We start from the raw sequence: 18,986 nt of genomic DNA, 5'->3' as shown, positions 1-18,986 counted from the left end.
TACTCCAAAGATCATCAGCGCCATCTTCAGGCATACTTTATTAATGAATAGATTGGTTCCAGGTTGGATGCTGCTTGTAAATAAGCTACTAAAATATTTTTCACATATCATGGATTTCAGTAGTTTATGGAAAGACAGTCAATAGTTAAAATATAAAAAATGATGTACTTAATAAGACAGTCTAATTGACAATTACTTTGCATATTCACCAGTTACTGGATGATCCAAATGAACTCGTGCCATAATTGCTGAGCATAGTGCCAACTCTTAGGTATTGCCTAATCGGATTGTATATAAAACGTGTTCACTTTATCCAACTACTATAGTGCACCCCTTGGTGTGCTGTCATGTGCATACCAAGGATACTAATCATACCTGGGATAATAACCAGAGTTTAAAAACTCATTATGAAGGCTGGAGATGTTTGCAGCAGTGAGACGCAAGAGATCAGTCAGAAAATTGGACATCCTCGTCATACCACACGACAGCAGCAGCAAGCTTTCTGATACAAGGTGAAAATTCAAGTTGACTTTTGGTTCGACCTTTATTGTATGTACTGAACTTGACTTTCTATTTCGAGTAGTGCTTTCTCGTCACTGACCTTTGAAATCATCACGTGTGAAAATGTTGTCTTGTGTGAGTGTGTTTTTGTAAGCTTGTATTTGGTTGTACTTGTAAGTTACTAATTAGCCCAAGTTTTCAGGCAATTAGGCAGCTTCTGTTGCTTTAAGCAAAAAGAACAAGCCATTAGGTTTTATCAGAACATGAAAGGGTTTTTATACTCCAGTGGTCCTTGTGTAAAATATGCAGAAATGGATCACAAGAGTCACTCACTTGAGAAAGGCATGATGGTATAACTGGGAATGTTAGAGATTAAAGTGCACAAGAAAACAACCAAGTCATGCTAATAAATGGTAGTGAAACATTTGGTTGAAGTTAGTCGACATAAAAACAAAGACTCTCTGGGCAATCATCTTGGAGATCATGTGACATTGTTAAATTGCCATTCTCGCTGGGGTTTCTGTTTCATGCTGATCAAACAGGGAATAGAATTACAGAATTATGCCGTATATGCATGTATGACTTAACGATTTTAGGCAATTTAGGCAAAGTAATTAAATCCTCTTTATTTATAGAGTGCATTTCATACACAAAGTCACATGTGGAGCAGGATTTGGACCCAGAAGGAGACATTACACAATAGTTGAAAAGTAAGACGTGTGCTTCAGGGCATATATAGTCAGTGCTTGGCACTGCTGAGAACCCGGGATGGGGACCTGCAGCTGCTGAGGTGTTGGGATGGGAGCATGGCGCAACCACCAGAACTAGGCCTACCGCTCTTGATATAGGGGAGCGGAAGGAATGCAACTGGGGAAGGTTAACGAGCAAAAACAGAAACGAATAGGACGAGGTAAGGTAGAGAGTGTACAAGGTGGTGAAAAAAGCAGGGGCTTAAGTGGCTCGGGGACATGTTTGGAATGACGCCACTTAGAGAACCTTTCTTTTAGCGGACTCGTTGCCAACTCGGGGAGGTCCCAGATAAATGGCCAACTGGTAAGGGTCTGAATGGAAGGGTTCTTGGGTGGACTCGAAGGATCTTCAAAAGACAAATGTGACAAAAAATCGATTGATAACCAAGGAAGGGACTGGGAAAATAAATATTGTTAAGATCGGAATCAGAAAAGAGATAGGGGCCATCTTTACAATTAGAGTCTAAAAAAGACTCATGAGGCAGAAAATTAGAAGGGGAGAATGGCAAACTTAAGTAGATGGCACATGTGAAAAAGACAGAATTTACACCAAGGGATTACAACAAAAGGGATTCCTGGTGAAAAGACAAAGCAGGAGCTGGTGAGATATTTAGAGGTGAAGGGATTGTTTGGAACAACATGTGGGTGACGTCTCTGACTCGATGGAACGTGTCTAAATCTGCTGGGACACTTTCTTTCTGGGAAAGAAAGCGCGACACAATGACAAAATGAGTAACCCGAGCTTTTCTACTGTGAAACATCAGGCTTATATGACAGAATAAAGCTGACATAGTCGAAAGACACAGCACATAAAGGGAAAAGCAACATCAGCAACCAACTGATACCTCAAGGCCTATATGACAGAATACACACATAATAAAAGGACACAGCATAAAGGACCCGCAACTGTACAGTGACTCATACATCGAGAAACGACCAGTCACAACAGGTAACTGATTCACATAATTTCAAGAACATTTAAAAGCATTTACCGACAAAAGAGTCACACATTTAAAAGCAAAGTAAAGAAACTTTAAATAGTAGCATACTAAAATTATTAGTGCAAGAATAGGATTGGAGAAAAATGGTTTGAAATTTCTTCAAAAGAAAAAAAAAAAGTCAAACTCTGATACTTTCTTACTTTAGAAAAGGTGTTGGAAATGCTGACTGATTGATACAATTTATATTCTATGGAAAAAAGGCCTACTGGATATTATGCACTAACTGGATTGTCCTTCATTTCCATAAGGACATTCCTGGTTGTGGTGTGCTTTCATAGATCCTCTAATGAATTCTGTAACTGTTCATTAACATGGCCTCTTATATAGCCTGAAGCTCTTCCTGGTCTGTCTCAAGTGGAATATAAAACTGACTGACACCATGAAGCCTCCTTCATACGGCCTTGACAAGCCAATGTCTTTCTCCCCTTGACTGGCCGGTTTAAAACTGCTTTCATACAAATATATACATTTCAAGTATATATTTGTATTCTGAATGGAGCTTCAAGTTATCAGCGATGGCGTTCATCTGTCCGCATACAGACCCAAAATTGCACAATCAGTGACCGACGGCAAGACAACATCAGCAGAGTCTGATTATTACGATTTCTACGGGGGCAGCAGTCCCATTGTGTCCTGTGGATCGGATGTCCAAAGTCGCTATGAGACCCTGGATGCCCCGCCAAACTCGGACTTCTACGCCAACACCGAAGTTTGCGGACGACGGAAGCGCTTCAGGCCGTCTCTCTACCAGCTGTATGCCAACCATGAGGTGAGGAAGCATTCTGAATTCAAATGTGCCATCTATTCAATTTTCATTATTCTCATTTAATTTGAAGCACATTTGTAATTGTTCATTTATTTTCTGCTACATTTTCAATTCCCTTTAACTAGGATGACGCGCAACCTCCCATGTACGAGGAGACAACACCTGCAGGCATGGAAGGAGACAGCTCAGAGGAAGAGGAGCAAAAAGATCCAGTGCCTGAACCGACGCGATTTGGCTGGTTTCATGGAGTCATGGTTAGTCGAGAAGAGTGGATGTTAGTGGCTGAATAACATGTACTACCAGTATATTTGACAATATTCGGGCCGTGAATGTCTTTCTAGATCCGTTGCATGTTAAATATTTGGGGTGTGATCTTGTACCTGAGGCTCCCTTGGATTACTGCCCAAGCTGGCATAGGCAAGTAAAATAAAACTTTTCCTGACCCGATAATATGCTGTTTTAAATCGTTATCTACCGAAGAAGCAAAAATAAAATCCCGTCATTATTTTGACATTTTCTTCCTTTCCTGTTGCGTATTTCTCCAGGTCTGACCTGGGTGATCATCCTGCTCTCCTCATGTATAACTGGCATCACTGGTCTCTCTACATCTGCTATCGCTACCAACGGCAAAGTCAAAGGAGGTTTGTTCCATCTGTGAATAATTGTTGTCCTGACGTTTTTTGAGCCGTTGGCCATTTGTTTTTTTGCTTTGACTTACGAACACAAACTTAAGATATGAGCACTGACAGTATTAGTAGATAATCTTCCGATAACGAGGCTTCAAATGAACATTTTATTGCAACTCTCAGTTTGAAGATCCCACATTGAGGTCTTGATGGTGAAAGGGAGCAATCCTGTAAGGTTTGTCCAATATCTGTATTTGCCAGAATAATCCCCCTCTCTGCCTTTAATGCGTGGCGCCATGTTGGAACAGGTGATGTCATGACATTGACAGGGTCTTTTTCATCAACAACCTGCTATTGCGTGATTGCCTATGGATGGAAATCTTTTTGTAATCACTTTAATCGCTATGACATTCATAAGATACCATATGAGGGGAAAAAAAAAGCTCGTCGCCGCTGCTTGCCGCCGGAACCTGCTTCCTCATTCGGCTTGAGATTTCCCCAAAATCCACATGGCAGTTGACAACACCCGATTTTAACCTCTATTAAGTTATTCTCCCAATTTTGCAGTATCAATATTGTCAATCTGTTATTAAAAAAGCGGCCGCACGATAAAGTCCGCTGCCTACTTGCTCGTGTGACAGGCCCAATGTTGTCTACTTTACCCGATTGTAACGAATCTGAGTTATTTTCTCAATTATGGATGGATGGATGGATGGATGGATGGATGGATGGATGGATGGATGGATGGATGGATGGATGGACGGGCGAACGGACAGATGTTATGCCTATGTTTGATCAAAATAAATGGCTTCTCCTTTTTCTTCAGGTGGGACCTACTTTTTAATCAGTCGTAGCCTTGGTCCGGAGCTTGGTGGGTCCATTGGTCTGATTTTTGCCTTTGCTAATGCTGTGGCTGTTGCCATGCACACTGTGGGCTTTGCTGAGACTGTTGTAGACCTCATGCATGTAAGTGCCATACCGAGTGGACATTTCTTCAACTTATTTACTCATTCATTTGCAATTATTGTGCGTTTCATTCAGCCAATTAAAATTGTTTGGAAACAGAAGAAAGGTCAAATCCCTCATTGACCAATGCAATTGACAAATTATAATTTAGCATGCTCACCCCAACTAATTTTGTTTTTCATGATTGTGTGTCATTTCCTTGGTGTTTAATGTTCTTTATCCTCGGTTTCAAACTCTGATTTACTTTGTCTCTCAGGAAAATGGCGCTGTGATGGTGAACCGAATCAATGACATCCGCATTATTGGTGTCATCACAGTCACATGTCTTTTAGGAATATCAATGGCTGGAATGGCATGGGAGTCAAAGGTACGATCAACTAAATATAAGGCCATACTTAAGTAGTCAAATCTTTAGGCTCCCCTGTGTATATCTAGTCAGAACTTCTCTGCCTCACCTCAAATTATTTGAATAAACATTTACTTGTAAACATTACATTGGGCTTAGTCATTACTGAGATAACGCTACGAACTAGTGGTGCATTTAAAAAGCAGTGGCATATTTGAAGAAACCTTATTTCTATGTGAATGTGTTTTTTGTCTTCCAAAGGCCCAGGTTTTGTTTTTTCTGGTCATCTTGGTGTCATTTTCCAGTTACATTGTTGGAACCATAATCCCTGCATCGCCGCAGAAACAGGCCAAAGGTTTTTTTAGCTATAAAGGTGATTTGTTCTATTGTTGCATTTGCCCATACAAAATCTTGAGCCTCTGACATTACTGTCTAAATAGCAGACGAAATTCCCTCCCAATAGCGGACATTTTTGCAAACAATTTTGTGCCCGATTGGCGGGGACCGGAGGGCAGCTTCTTTGGCATGTTCTCGATTTTCTTTCCTTCTGCAACTGGCATTCTGGCAGGAGCTAACATCTCTGGAGATCTGAAGGTATGTCGCATTTTCCTCTCCTCCCTCGTCTCCTCTTGTTTGAAATATTGCTTTTCCCATTGTCAGGATCCAACAGTGGCTATCCCCAGAGGAACGCTAATGGCTATCTTCTGGACCACTTTGTCATACCTCATAATCTCTGCAACCATTGGTATTGTATTGTCAGAAACAAAAGTCGTGTGAAAGGATGTTTTAAGATTGAGTTCATATTTTTGTGTCGCTACATAATCTTATAACAGCAGGGTCCTACTTTAAGAATTTTTGGATGATGGCCCTGCCAGAACAGACACTGGCCCTGTAGATTCACGATGTGATACGTTTCAATGGCTGTTTCATATTTAATGACTTTATATTTTATGATTTTGAGAAGGTATTGATTCTGTGTAGTTACTTTTTTAAATGTTTGTTTTTGCGGTGGACTGTATATATATATATATTTTTTTTTTAATTTGAGGTATTCTGGGCCTGAGCTCTTGTTTAAACCATTTCTTATGGAAGGATTTAACCTATTACAGTGCATCCGGAAAGCCTGTAAAGTACTGTAGGTAATAAGTTCGTGTCTAAACCATATATTGTGTGTGTGCATGGGCACCGTTTGTGTTTCTTATTGCTTTCAGGTTCCTGTGTGGTTAGGGATGCATCTGGAGTGTTAAATGACACCTTGTCCTTCTCCTCATCCGGCAACCATTGTGTTGGTTTACCTTGTCACTATGGCTGGGACTTTACCGACTGCATCAAGAACAAAACATGCATCTTTGGCATGAGCAATCACTATCAGGTCAACATACAAACACACACACCATCAAAATGAAGGATATCTTTTTCTTGTCTTTCTATTGGTACATGGTGATTACGATTTTTTTTTTGTATACAGACCAACATCAAATGGGTTTGTTTCAAATAGTTCAAATACCTAAACAGAACAGTGTGTGGAAATTGAAATTTGTGAATAGTGAATCCAAAGGTTTAGAGTTTTCTCTCTGTACTCTTATCTCTTCTAGTTTGCCTGAATGAGTTATTCTAAGATGCGATATCTTTGTGAACAGTCATTTCTTCACTCCCGGTAGAAAGAAACATGAGGAACAAGTAAAGAGAATCTTTGTCATTGTTTACAGTCAATGAGCATGGTGTCAGCTTTTGCTCCACTCATCACTGCTGGTATATTTGGTGCGACACTCTCTTCTGCTTTGGCCTGCCTCGTGTCTGCACCCAAAGTGTTCCAGGTACTATACAGACATTTGTTGGTAGGAAGTATGCGCACGTGCGTTGATATATCTTTACAATGTGTATCTTATTCTGTCTCTGCTTTCTGTAGTGTCTATGCAAGGACAATCTCTACCCTCTGATTGGCTTCTTTGGCAAAGGTTATGGCAAAAATGATGAAGCACTCCGAAGCTACCTCTTGGCATTCATAATTGCCGTCTGTTTCATTCTCATTGGTGAGGATTGGAACTTAGAATGTGCTATTTTGGGTCATCCTATTTTCTTAAAGTAATAATTTGCTATTTTGGGTCACGTTATTTTCTTGAATTAATGAGATTTTTCTCCCCAAAAATGTCATTCCAATTGATTAGACTGCATTTTAGAGGTCGTTACAAATTAAAACCAAACTGTTTCCAAATGGAAGTTGTAATCGCTAAGTTATATTTGGCCCTGGCTCTTGACCAGTGTATAAATCAGAAATTGAACACAATGACTGGCCTCTTATTAGATTTTTTTTTAGACGTACACAAATATTGCAAAATAAAAAGCAAGACAAAATATTTCCGAGAAACCAGTTCATCATTGGGACACACAGGCTTTGAAGTTACATAGCACAATAAGGTAAAAGATTGATATTGTTGAGACACTGACAGATCCTTTCTGTTCTTGTCCTTTTCTTTTTTTGTTAACGCAGCCGAGTTGAACACCATAGCTCCGATCATTTCCAACTTCTTTCTCTGCTCCTACTGTTTGATCAACTTCAGCTGCTTCCATGCCTCAATCACCAATTCTCCTGGTAAGATGGGACACTTTCGATACACAGTACTGTACCCACAAAGCTATAAAGTTTTTTCTAGTAAATTCATTACACTATGTTTTCATATTGTATCAAGTCATGAATGTGTGGATTTAGGTCAAACAGCAAATACCTGTAAGTTATACTGTGGACATAATATGTGAGGAATATTTTGTTAAAGATTTCATGGCGCTGATAACAAGCACTTTACTAACTTAATTTCGGGAAGTAACACAATACAACACAATTGTATCCTGAGATTTTGTTGTGTTACAGGTTGGCGTCCATCCTTCAGGTTCTACAATAAGTGGCTGTCTCTGCTGTGTGCTGTGTGTTGTCTGGTTATCATGTTCTTATTGACTTGGTGGGCAGCTCTCATTGCCTTTGGTGTTGTCTTGCTCCTATTAGGATACACACTCTACAAGAAGCCTGGTAAGCATGCTGCACACTCAGTTTAAAGACACAGTAACTGTCGTTAACTCACGTGCTTTCTTTACTTTGTGCCTAGCTGTGAACTGGGGCTCGTCGGTGCAGGCCAGCTCCTACAACATTGCACTCAATCAATGTATGGGACTTAACCAGGTGGAAGACCATGTGAAGAACTACAGGTCAATGACTGAATATTATCCCGACTGTCCTGTCACCAGAATCATTCATTTAAATTTAAATAAAAAAAAAAGAAATCAGGCATGTCGAGTATTTAGTTCAAGCAAGTTGTACGTTATACGCGTTCTCCGACTGCTCTTAGCAGTTCAATACGTTGGCAAATAAGTGTGTGTCTTTATTGCAGACCACAGTGTTTGGTGCTGACGGGACCTCCCAGCAGTCGGCCAGATCTTGTGGATCTCGTCAGCTGTTTCACAAAGAATCTCAGTCTCATGATTTGTGGCCATGTGGTCACTGTGAGTACAACACAATATATTTAAGTGGTTAGCACATCTGCCGAACAGCTCTGAGGTTGTGCGTTCAAATCAGGGGCGCTGCTCGGCATTAAGGCCTACTGCTCTCTTAGAAAGAGGTCCACAACCACCGGTCTGCAGAGTCTGGGCTCAAATACGGCACGCCACATCATCTTATGTGGGCCCGCAAAGAAAAATTGTGGATGGACTTTATGTCAATCCTAAAATCACAAATTGTCTTCACTTTTAAAAAATAGATTTGCTCGCAATTTTTATTACCATTCTTCTTTTTTAAAAATATTTGTTTTTACTATTCTCTGATTTCAAAACTAGTTATTCATCAATTTGTTGTGTAGTTTATTGTGCATATAGTATAAGGCGGTGACAGTCATAATGATCCTCCGAAAGAAATTATGACTACAATTTGGCCCGTGACAAAAATGAGTTCGACACCACTGCGATGTGCCCAGCCAAGTCAATTGGGATAGGCTCCAGTTCACCCAAGACCATGATTAGGAAAGGTGCTATGATGGACAGATGGATGGAATTGGAACAAATACTTTTATGATTGTTCCTGACATTTTCTTTGTCACACTCTTCCAGACTGATCTCTCTGCACTTGTGCAAAGTGAAAGTCCCATTTCCTGGTTGACCCAAAGAAAGGTGAAGTCATTTTACAAAAACGTGGTGGCTGCAGACCTACGATCGGGGGTGAACATGCTGCTACAGGTCAAAAGACTTCATTGAGTACACTCTGCCCGTCCGTCTGTCTGTCTGCCTGTCTGTCTGCCAAGTAGGATGCTTTTTAACCCGATGCTTCGCAGAACTGTTTTAGAATTCATGGAAAGTGATGCATCGTTTTAATGACTGAAATCTGTTTTGTTTTCTTCAGTTTTACTAGGAAATATCACTCCTACCTACTTTTACAGACTACATTGTTCTCAGATGATATGACATCTCCCTCATTTACTTTAAATTGACATGGCCCCGTTATTTGAAAAATGTGGATTATACAGGGTACGCCAAAATGATCTGACGCATTTGTAGGTTTAATAAAATGCAAATTAAAGAAACAAATTCTTTTTTATTTTCAAAAAGTACATTTTGTTTCGTTTCGTTCCATTTTCGTTTCGTTTTCGAATAATGTTATTTTGGTCTTACCGCTGCCCCATTTTCTGGAGTTTTGGTGGTGCGAGGTCGGCCGGTTGATTTTCGTTTCAGTGCATTTTATTAAACCTACAAATGTGTCCGATCATTTTGCTGGACCCTGTACATTATAAGGGAATTAAAGAATGTGGATAGATGGATGGACATAATATCTCAGTTGACCAAAATGCTAACAATACGACTTAATCATAATTTAACTCAACTATACGTAGGAGCAGTGACAATGTGGCCAAATACTGTGCTCTTGATTGTTTTCCAAGGCAACACATACGGAGCAAAATAAAACTTACTAGCTCACAAGAACTTCTGTTATGTGACAGAAACTAAATCAAGCTTTTCCTCTTTCTACTTGTAATGTTGTCATGTGAACACCAGGGAACAGGTTTGGGTAGGATGCGTCCCAATGTCCTTCTGATGGGTTTCAAGACAGACTGGCGCAGTGACTCGCCACAGGCCACACACAGTTACGTAGGAATATTGCAGTGAGTGGTATTTGTATACATAGTCATGCACCATTTCGAATATTCAGCATCAAGACTACACAATGTGTCGTTGTGAACTTGGTGCTTGCACATCTTTTTGTCCAGGGATGCCTTTGACCTTCAGTATGGTGTGTGCGTCTTAAGAACAAGAGAGAGACTGGATGTTTCTCACATATATCAGTCACATGGTGATAATCTCAGTTCAAGTACATACATTTTAAATAAAACATCATATTTAGAACTTCTAACCCCCCCCCCCCCCCAATTTGTATTTTGTTTTCTTTTTTTAAACAGCAAACCCAGGCTTTGATGGAGACCTGAAAGGCATGAACACTTTATATGCCACTTCTGGAGTTAACATCATTTCATGTATGTTGCTAATATTATAGAGGTCATGAATTTAGTTATGAAAGTCTAGATATTCATTCGCACCGCTCGTGTATATAATATGCTGTATGTATATCATACCTACCTACCTAACCGACCCACCTACCCTACCTAACTAACCCAACCCACCTAACCTACCTACCTACCTACCTACCTCACACTTTATTTGCATCAGCTTCATCCATTGACACAGCGACTCAACCGAGTAGGCCTACAATGTTTCAGAAAAAACAAGGAAAGAGGACAATTGATGTCTACTGGCTGTCTGATGATGGAGGTCTGATTATGAACATATGCAAGTCTATATAGTTCATGACTGTAAAATGTAATTCCTCATGTTGTGATGTTTCTAACTAGGTCTTACCTTGCTGCTCCCTTACCTCCTAACTCGGAGGAAGCGCTGGTCCAAATGTAGAGTTCGAGTGTTTGTGGGAGGAGACAATTCCAACAAGGATGCGAGGAGAGAAGAGTATGAACTTATTTAACCTTTAAAGTATTGATCGTTGCACAAATGGATGCAACTATACCTCTGGAAAGAAAAAACACAAATCAGAATGGTCAATACAAAAAGAAACAATAACTCAAAATGATGTCGACGGAAACAAATTGGGCACTTTAGTCAACCAGAATTTTTTTTTAAAGTTCTTTATCGTTAACTTTGACAGAAGTGAGTCGGGACTTTGTAACGATACAAAAATGTGGGTCCCTGGGTGAAAACAGCTGAGAACTGCTGGATTAGATTATTTTGCAAGTTTATGTTCTACAAGTTGTAAAGACTTCTTCAAATGTGGTCACTGTAAATTCATGAAGAAAAAAAAAATCGGTGACAAATGTTTAACTTCCCACGTCTTACATAACTCTGGGTAGTCCATGTTCAGTTTGCAGGTGTGGACATAAGATAAACTTACTGAGCTTGCCAAACCTGATAACATGCTTTTTATTAAAATATAAACTTTTATATGCTAGATAAACAAAATATGTAATGTGATTAATGCATGCATGCAAATAGGGCAAAAGCAAGTTAGTTGACTTGTTTGTTAGTACTTCTAATTATTTTGAGCTTACTGTACCGTAATTGGCTGTTGACAATTCCAGGCTGCCTCTTGACACACTTGGAAGAGGTGATGGAGAAAACGGATGGATGGAGTTTACAGTATAGTTTTATTATCTCTCTCCAGGATGATGAAACTAATCAAGAAGTTCCGTCTTGGATTCCATGATGTAGAAGTGCTTCCTGACCTCTTTCAAAAACCTCAACCTGGAAAGTAAGCTTATCGTGATGTTTACCACAATTAAGATAATAATGATTAATGAAGCCTTGTTTTGCTGAAGAAAGAAACACATACATTAGAAGACCATGCTTCCTGTTGAAAAGACAGAACCAGCTATTGTGAAATTTGGCATCATTAGCTGGATGTTTGGAAGTCGTGGCTGTCTAGAACTAGGTCTGGTCTCGAACTGGTGGCTTTCCAAACCATCTCTTGCTTGAGGGCTAACCATTTAGCACCCAGGAAGGACTGCCTTTTGGTCATCATTTGCTAACTTCATCATGGCCCAGGAATCGCTATAGGAGGCAGATGACGGAATCACCACCAGGTTTAGTAAATTGAGGGGAACAAATTAGACCTTCCACAGCATCAGCGAGATCCCATTGTACAATGAAAGTCTTTCAAGGCATTACTGTAGGTATGCATAAAGAGTGAAGATGGGCATGGAAAGATGTCACAACGGGGGCATTTTATTTTCCTCTATGTACTCCGCGTTGTTCTCCCACATTCCAAAAATAAGGATAAGCGGTTCGGATGGACACTTGAACATGTGGTTCATTTTTCTCATTGTAACAGCATTCATCAGTTTGAGGATATGGTGAGTTCATTCAAGTTGGACACAAACCCAAAAGGTGAACCTGAGTCCAGCTCATCAAGAGTACAGGAGGAGCCCTGGTGGATCACGGAACAGGACTTGGAGAGGAACAGAACCAAGGTGAGTCCGTTGAGGAACATCAGCTTCTGGAAGTTTGCAATGGCCAGGGCGGTCCACATCGGCCTGAGGATGTTGCTGGCAGTGGACAGCGTCGTGTTCATTTCAGCAGAGCTATGGAGAGGGTGTTGTTCTTGATGGAACAAGTCTTCTGTGCTCCTTGGGAAAGACGGCCCACGAGAGAGGGGTTCTCGCTGAAGCTTCAATTCCCAAGTGCAGAAGGGGATAGCTCGCGATAGACAAGCATTCATTATAGAAATCAGCAGGCAAGCAGATAGAACGGAGTACGGTCACGCTGAAATTTCTGTAAGTTGGACGGCGCTAACACAGTAATGGCTGCTGCAAAACATTATTTGGCCAATTAGAGATGGTTCGGATGACGGAGAAGAATCGCTTTAAGAACTTGATATGGCTGTTCTCAGCTAAACAAGAAGTTATAATGCATACAGTGTTTGGGTGTCGTGAAAAATGGCCACAATTCAACACAGAAAAGTCTCCACTTTGGACAGAGATCATCCCACATCCTTGTCCGGAATAATATCTCTTTCTGAAAATGCAGATAGGGGCACGCTACAGTTATTATTGCCAGAAATAATGACAATATCGAATACTAAACATGTTCACATTTCTGTGTAAACCAGTCTTTCCGTCAGATTCGTCTAAATGAGATTCTGCAGGATTACTCCCGGGAAGCCGCACTGATTGTTATGTGAGTAATAGTATTTGTGCATACTCTACTCTATTCAATATCATTAATCTGCCCATATATATGTACCCAGCACCATGCCAGTGGGAAGGAGAGGAGTATGCCCCAGTGTCCTGTACCTGGCATGGCTGGAATTCCTGTCACGTGACTTAAGCTCCCCTGTCTTGTTGGTCAGAGGAAACCAAGAAAACGTCCTCACCTTCTACTGCCAATGAATAGTCCTCTTTTTTGTGCAATTGATCATTTCTGACAAATCGACATCTTAATGAAACAGTTAATCTGAGTCACTATGACTAATAATCACAACCATAAAACCGTGTGTCATTTGCTAACACCAGTAGTGGCTTTTATTTGACAAAGGGTCTTGCCAAGGAACCATTATGGTCGGTGAAACTTTGGTTTGTTTTAATTTATAAGCTATGTAACAAGCCGTGTGTTATGCATTCATCCTGTATTATTCACCCCTATATTATCCAGTAAACTGTTATCACAAAAAGGTCCATCACCAGAGCTACTGTTCTTTGAGTAAGAAAACTCTCATAATAATAATAATAGTAATAATAATAATAATAGATCGGTTTTATATTGCGCTTTTCTAAATACTCAAAGCCGCTTTACATGGAAAATCCACGCATAATTGCGCATATACATATGCACACACACACACACATCGTTACACAAGTGCACCCCTACACCACCAGCGATCCCCATGATTTGATAGCTAAATCCGTATATTCTATTCTATTAATGACGTCTTCCAGCCACTCCCAGATTATGCAATATGACTTTGTATATATGACTGTCCTGTTGTACAATGATCACTCACTCTTTCAATTTCCATATGCACAAGACGTTCCCGGAAATGGTGTAATTTCCCAACATTTCCTGTGAACCGTCGGTTGATAACTGGAAATCACTCAATATTTTAACCTCGGTCAGTTCAGGCTGGAATGTGATCATTAATCCGGAGTATATCATTATCAAAATAATTTGCATTCCATTTGAAACACTGTTTTATAATGTATTTTAATAGACGATCTTTCTCTTAAGTATCATTTGCGCATGCTCACAACACGTCGTGTTTTTGACCGTCCACGTAGGAACGCGAGCAAAAGCTAACCAATCAGAAGCAGCCACACTGTTTGGCAACAACATTCCGTCTCGTCGCAGTTCGACAGCATATTATGTACAGAAGCCGATTTAACAATCCAGCTTTTGTATGCACAAGTTTGAATTTTGACAAGAAACAACAACCGTAATTTTTGGTGACCGTAAGACTGTTTTGTTCTACACACACTGTGCTGCAAGTTATCGCCGAAACGTGACACCAAACGTGAGAAGTGGAAAAATGGACGTGGAGGACTCTCAACCGAAGACGATAAGTCTTCTCGTAAAAACACCCAGTCAGGCTGTGGAGGATCAAACAATTGAAGGAGTCCATGTGAACTGGACGGTGAAGGACTTAAAGACACATCTGTCGTCAGTTTATCAAATAAAACTGGTGAGTGTTTTGAGGCGTTGGCTAACGTTAGCGGAACCAGCTAGCCTAGTGTTGGAATGTCAAGACGAGTTGGCTCGGTTGACGCCTCTGCTCAGCTGTTGCTTTCATCGCTGTTGGCACTAGCTAAATCTAATGTCATCTAATTCTTTAATCTGTTTTATTATAATGAATCAATGTGTATATGGTATGGACCGTTGTTTTTGTCCTACAAAATAAATGCGATTGAATGTGTTTGCCTATAAATACAAATATAGACTCAAAACCGAGCTTTTCTAAGGCGAAGCTTGTAATGGATCTCATTCAATTGTGCAAGTGGAACCTCTACCTGCATTAGGTCGTAATTGGTACTTAAAAACCTAAAACCGACTTTGTCATTATTTTCCTTCTCGTTTGTTCCCATCAGGCTGTTAGTGACCAGAGGCTCATCTATTCTGGCAAACTTCTACCCGACCATCTTTACATTCGAGATCTCTTCACACAGGTGTGTTTGTCTGTTTGCCCATGTAAAATTCGATTAATAATATCATACGGAATGTAGATAAAAGTGGATCATTTATTTAACTGACACTTATAAGAAATTACTTTGTAAATTGCATGTAAACAAGTCATTGGTTCTCGGGAGTACCTACCTACCCATCAAGTGTGAATTTACACAACAAAGTAAATCTTGGCAAAGCTGCAAGTTTCTGAGAATCTGTCTAATGTTTCTGAGTTTTCAAGAGTTGAGGCATCAAAATTCAGTTAATTAATCTAATGCCACCTCCATGTTTGGTTTCTCTGCGCATGCCTGCTAGACGTAATTCATCAAGTCCTGCCTCCGTGAGTGAAAAAAAAAAAGCTTTTATTTTGTCTTTATGGGGAGGGGGGTTACGTTCAAGATCAAGAGATGTGAAGAAAAACTGAGCTTGCCTCATGACTCTCTCTGTTTGCCTTCTCAGACAGATACCATTCCCACACTGCATCTAGTCTTTGCTGTAAAGATGCAACCCAAAGCACATCTGGGGGCAAGACCAAAGGTGAGCAGTGTTAAATAACTAAGCAGTGCTGTGAAAAAGTCTTAGCCCTCTTCCTAATGCAGCATACACTTTCATTAAGACAACCTTGAGACTACTCAGATAAATATAAAAAGCAGTTTCTAGATGGGGAAAAGAAACCTGAACTATTCTGACCACATGTGAAAAAGTAATTGCCCTCTTACCGAAACTTAAGTTATAGGCCACATTTCCTCCAGAATTTATTAAAAAAAAAAAAATCACCCATCGTCGCAGCCCTGAAAAAGATGAAGTGAAAAAGAAATATGATGTGAAAGTTGTCATTCAGGAAGTGTAAAGTAACGGCTCTTGTTTGATTTGCTTAGGTTAAGGAAGCAGGTCAGCCGCATCTCTGTAGTCCAAGGCCCACGCCATCCTCAGCGTCCTCCAGTAGCACAGCAGAGCTGAGACAGAGGAGGCAGACGTCTTCAACTTCAGATGCCACGCTGGCATCAGCCCCAGGCGTTCCCGCGTGGCCTGGCACCAACATGTAAGACAAAGTGTCAAACACTCTTGTTAGTGTTATCTGAAAACTTAAGTTAAATCAGCAGGAGTTTGAATTGTTGAATTGGATTTCAAATGGTACCTTCATCAATTTAATATTGAGTTGTCCAACTGCTCAATAGACTTGGATTTGACACAAGTACACAATTTGGTTTAAGACAATAATGCGACTTGGAGTCTTTCTTCAGTCTTTTTGAAAGCAAGGGGCCGTATTTAGAAGCCGCAAAGACAAACAGGTGTTGGTTGACATGCACGGCTGACCTGATTTGCATCCTGAAAAAAACGACCTAATCACTCGAGCCTTTTGTAACAGACATCAAGTGACTTTTGCTTTTAGACTTAACTATGCTCTCTCTTTGACAATGTGGTAAAAGCTTGCTGAAGTTCAAAACGTAAATGGCAGTGTTGATCATATAACAATGACTTAACAATACAATTGACCTAATTTCTTCCTGCAGGACTGGAACGCCTCAAATGGCTCAACCAGCATTTCCAGCTTACTCGCTGTACAGTCCCCAACAACTTCTGTGGCTCCAGCATGTCTATGCTCGACAATATTACATGCAATAGTGAGTTTTTTTTTTTCTTTCTTTCTCCCCAGCAAGTGATACATTCCCAACACTTTAAGGCTGTATCTGTAAGCTCAGTGGAGGAACTCTTGTTAGGCGTGATGGGTAACTTTGGGTGATGTGTTCTACCAACAGTCAAGCAGCTATGGCAGCAGCTGCCACCGGCCCCTCCATAGCACCCGCAACTGTTGTCCATCACCCACCTGTACCCGCTCACCAGGTACCTGTGCCAGCGCCAATGGCTAATCAGAACCCCATCAACAATCTGCAACCAGCGAACCAGAACCAAGTGCAGGACGGTGCATTCATTGACCCTGGCGTGGCCAATCAGAATATGAGAATGAACGCCCAAGGGGGACCTGTCATGGAGGACGAGGACGACATAGAGCGCGACTGGTTGGACTGGTTGTACTCGGCGGCAAGGCTCGGTGTTCTGCTCATGATTGTGTACTTCAACTCCAACCTGAGTCGCTTCCTTCTGGTGATGGGCACCCTCTTCCTCATGTACCTGTGAGTCCACTCGGTTAACCTGACCTCTGTAGGAACACCCACATTCTATCATTATAATCTCAAATTGTATCAAGCAACAACATCTGGTAAATTTGATCACAGAATTTCAGCCGTGACCAAACTTGGATTTCAAGCACATATTTTAAGATCCATGTAAAATAAGCATGCAACACCTTTTCAACCGTGCTTGAAAATGTATAGTGAGCCTGAGTGGGGGGCACAATGTGTTTAAACTAGTCAAACAATCCACACTTAACCCGTCAGGCATGTCCAAGCTTGGTATTGTAGTGCCTTGGTCAGTGCATCTTCAAACTTGATCTCAATTCCTTTATTTTCAATAATTGTATAGATATGATTATTTACACTCCCGGATTGTCGCTGCCATGGTAAATGGCATTTCTGAAGCGGGGAAAAAGTCAATGTGGCCAGGTGTCTTTATCTTCCTGTGCCCGAGTTCTCACTTCTGAGCAGCTTGATCACGTCCTGCAAATATTTGTTTTGTCTTATATAACCCAAGCCCACTCATGTGTCTCTACTCGGCGGAATCATAATGAGGCATTTGGCTCTTCCATATTTGGGGTTTCTGTTCTTCACATATAGTGCTCTCAACGTTTCATTTTAAGTAAGTTCTCATGTTTTTTTTGTCTTTTTTAATTATTATATTTAGTCACACCACCGGCTGGTTCTCACTTAGAAGACGACAGCAGATCCAAGGACCCAACGGCCTGCAGCCCCCCGAAGTCCTGCACAACCAGGAGAATGAGGACAGAATCCCAAATCCTGTACATAAACAACAATTCATGATGACTTGAAGCTACATTTACCTTTATTTTTATTGAAACCCTTTCATGACTTGTGTTCGCAGGGTGCAGAGCTTGCTGAAGAACAGAGAGAACTTTCTGCTGAAGGTGAAGAATCAGATGAACCCGAGCCCATGGCAGCTGTTTTGGTGCCTCCGCACCGGGTGTCAGTCTTTTGGACAGCCTGGGTCTTTTTCAAAACCTTTTTCTCCTCGCTCATACCTGAGGTTCCTCAAGGCGTGGCCAACTGACCTGCTCCGACAGACCATCCATCCCCAAGTTGCTTGAGGCATGGAATTTTTGTTATTCACAGTGGAAGAAAAACTTCAACTTGACCAAAAACAGCAGGATTATGTGCACAAGTGTGAGAGAGTGAGGCAGGATGAGGGGCAGAAGCAGCCCAGTAGCTCTTAATAATGAACTCAAAGAGAAATTTAAAATCGAACCAATATCCTGCAGTACAAAATCACATTTATTTGCTTAGCCACATGAAAATGAGGTTGTGAACTGATTGTGCAACTTCACAAGTGCTTGTGATGCTCCTGATAAAAGTGACAGATCAAGCCTTTTGGCCTCTTCATCCTGGAAAAATAATTCTCAATCACAAATGTGCCAAAATTAGACCAAGCTAAACCTTTTGATTTTTGTTTATTTTTGCTGCATGTTAAAATAATCACGTGATTATGCCATGTCATTTGTGTAAAGCAAAAAAAAAAAAGAAGATTTTTAGTGTGGTGAATTTAGTTTGTTATAACCCTGTTCAGCCTTATTCCAAGCAATTTAAAGTGATAATTAAATTGACTGACTCATTACATATACATAGTATACATAAACGTATTCTTCACGCCAAGAAAAAAAATACTGTAATGCAAATCATCAGTCCAGCATGATTCGCAGAAGAC

General features: G+C 40.6%; 2 protein-coding genes across 2 annotated transcripts; both read left to right on the top strand.

The window, feature by feature from the left end:
• Positions 1-2,638: 2,638 nt before the first annotated feature.
• slc12a3 (solute carrier family 12 member 3) lies at positions 2,639-13,671 on the top strand. The gene is made up of 26 exons (XM_037254585.1): positions 2,639-3,020; positions 3,143-3,271; positions 3,359-3,434; positions 3,563-3,658; positions 4,470-4,609; positions 4,866-4,976; positions 5,217-5,328; positions 5,419-5,549; positions 5,616-5,700; positions 6,167-6,327; positions 6,665-6,772; positions 6,865-6,988; positions 7,447-7,548; positions 7,825-7,980; positions 8,057-8,156; positions 8,339-8,450; positions 9,051-9,176; positions 9,990-10,096; positions 10,202-10,284; positions 10,391-10,465; positions 10,659-10,760; positions 10,841-10,952; positions 11,662-11,748; positions 12,328-12,466; positions 13,105-13,172; positions 13,243-13,671. The coding sequence occupies exons 1-26, from the start codon at positions 2,745-2,747 to the stop codon at positions 13,382-13,384; spliced, it is 3,060 nt and encodes a 1,019-aa protein (XP_037110480.1). The 5' UTR covers positions 2,639-2,744; the 3' UTR covers positions 13,385-13,671.
• Positions 13,672-14,275: 604 nt separating this feature from the next.
• Positions 14,276-18,943, top strand: herpud1 (homocysteine-inducible, endoplasmic reticulum stress-inducible, ubiquitin-like domain member 1). The gene is made up of 8 exons (XM_037254584.1): positions 14,276-14,670; positions 15,074-15,151; positions 15,609-15,686; positions 16,028-16,191; positions 16,664-16,774; positions 16,910-17,284; positions 17,952-18,066; positions 18,150-18,943. The coding sequence occupies exons 1-8, from the start codon at positions 14,518-14,520 to the stop codon at positions 18,333-18,335; spliced, it is 1,260 nt and encodes a 419-aa protein (XP_037110479.1). The 5' UTR covers positions 14,276-14,517; the 3' UTR covers positions 18,336-18,943.
• The last annotated feature ends 43 nt before the right edge of the window (positions 18,944-18,986 follow it).

This window comes from Syngnathus acus, chromosome 6 (assembly GCF_901709675.1).
Source record: "Syngnathus acus chromosome 6, fSynAcu1.2, whole genome shotgun sequence".
Taxonomy (NCBI): domain Eukaryota; kingdom Metazoa; phylum Chordata; class Actinopteri; order Syngnathiformes; family Syngnathidae; genus Syngnathus; species Syngnathus acus.
This window is presented reverse-complemented; position numbering and strand designations above follow the sequence as displayed.

What these genes read in the sequence shown, in the direction of transcription:
- slc12a3 (XM_037254585.1), top strand. Translation starts at nt 2,745, where the DNA reads ATGGAGCTTCAAGTTATCAGCGATGGCGTTCATCTGTCCGCATACAGA. An exon ending in CGTCTGTTTCATTCTCATTG is followed by an intron (nt 6,989 to 7,446) that starts GTGAGGATTGGA and finishes TTGTTAACGCAG; the next exon opens with CCGAGTTGAACACCATAGCT. An exon ending in AAGGATGCGAGGAGAGAAGA is followed by an intron (nt 10,953 to 11,661) that starts GTATGAACTTAT and finishes ATCTCTCTCCAG; the next exon opens with GATGATGAAACTAATCAAGA.
- herpud1 (XM_037254584.1), top strand. Translation starts at nt 14,518, where the DNA reads ATGGACGTGGAGGACTCTCAACCGAAGACGATAAGTCTTCTCGTAAAA. An exon ending in CAGTTTATCAAATAAAACTG is followed by an intron (nt 14,671 to 15,073) that starts GTGAGTGTTTTG and finishes TGTTCCCATCAG; the next exon opens with GCTGTTAGTGACCAGAGGCT. An exon ending in GCGTGGCCTGGCACCAACAT is followed by an intron (nt 16,192 to 16,663) that starts GTAAGACAAAGT and finishes TTCTTCCTGCAG; the next exon opens with GACTGGAACGCCTCAAATGG.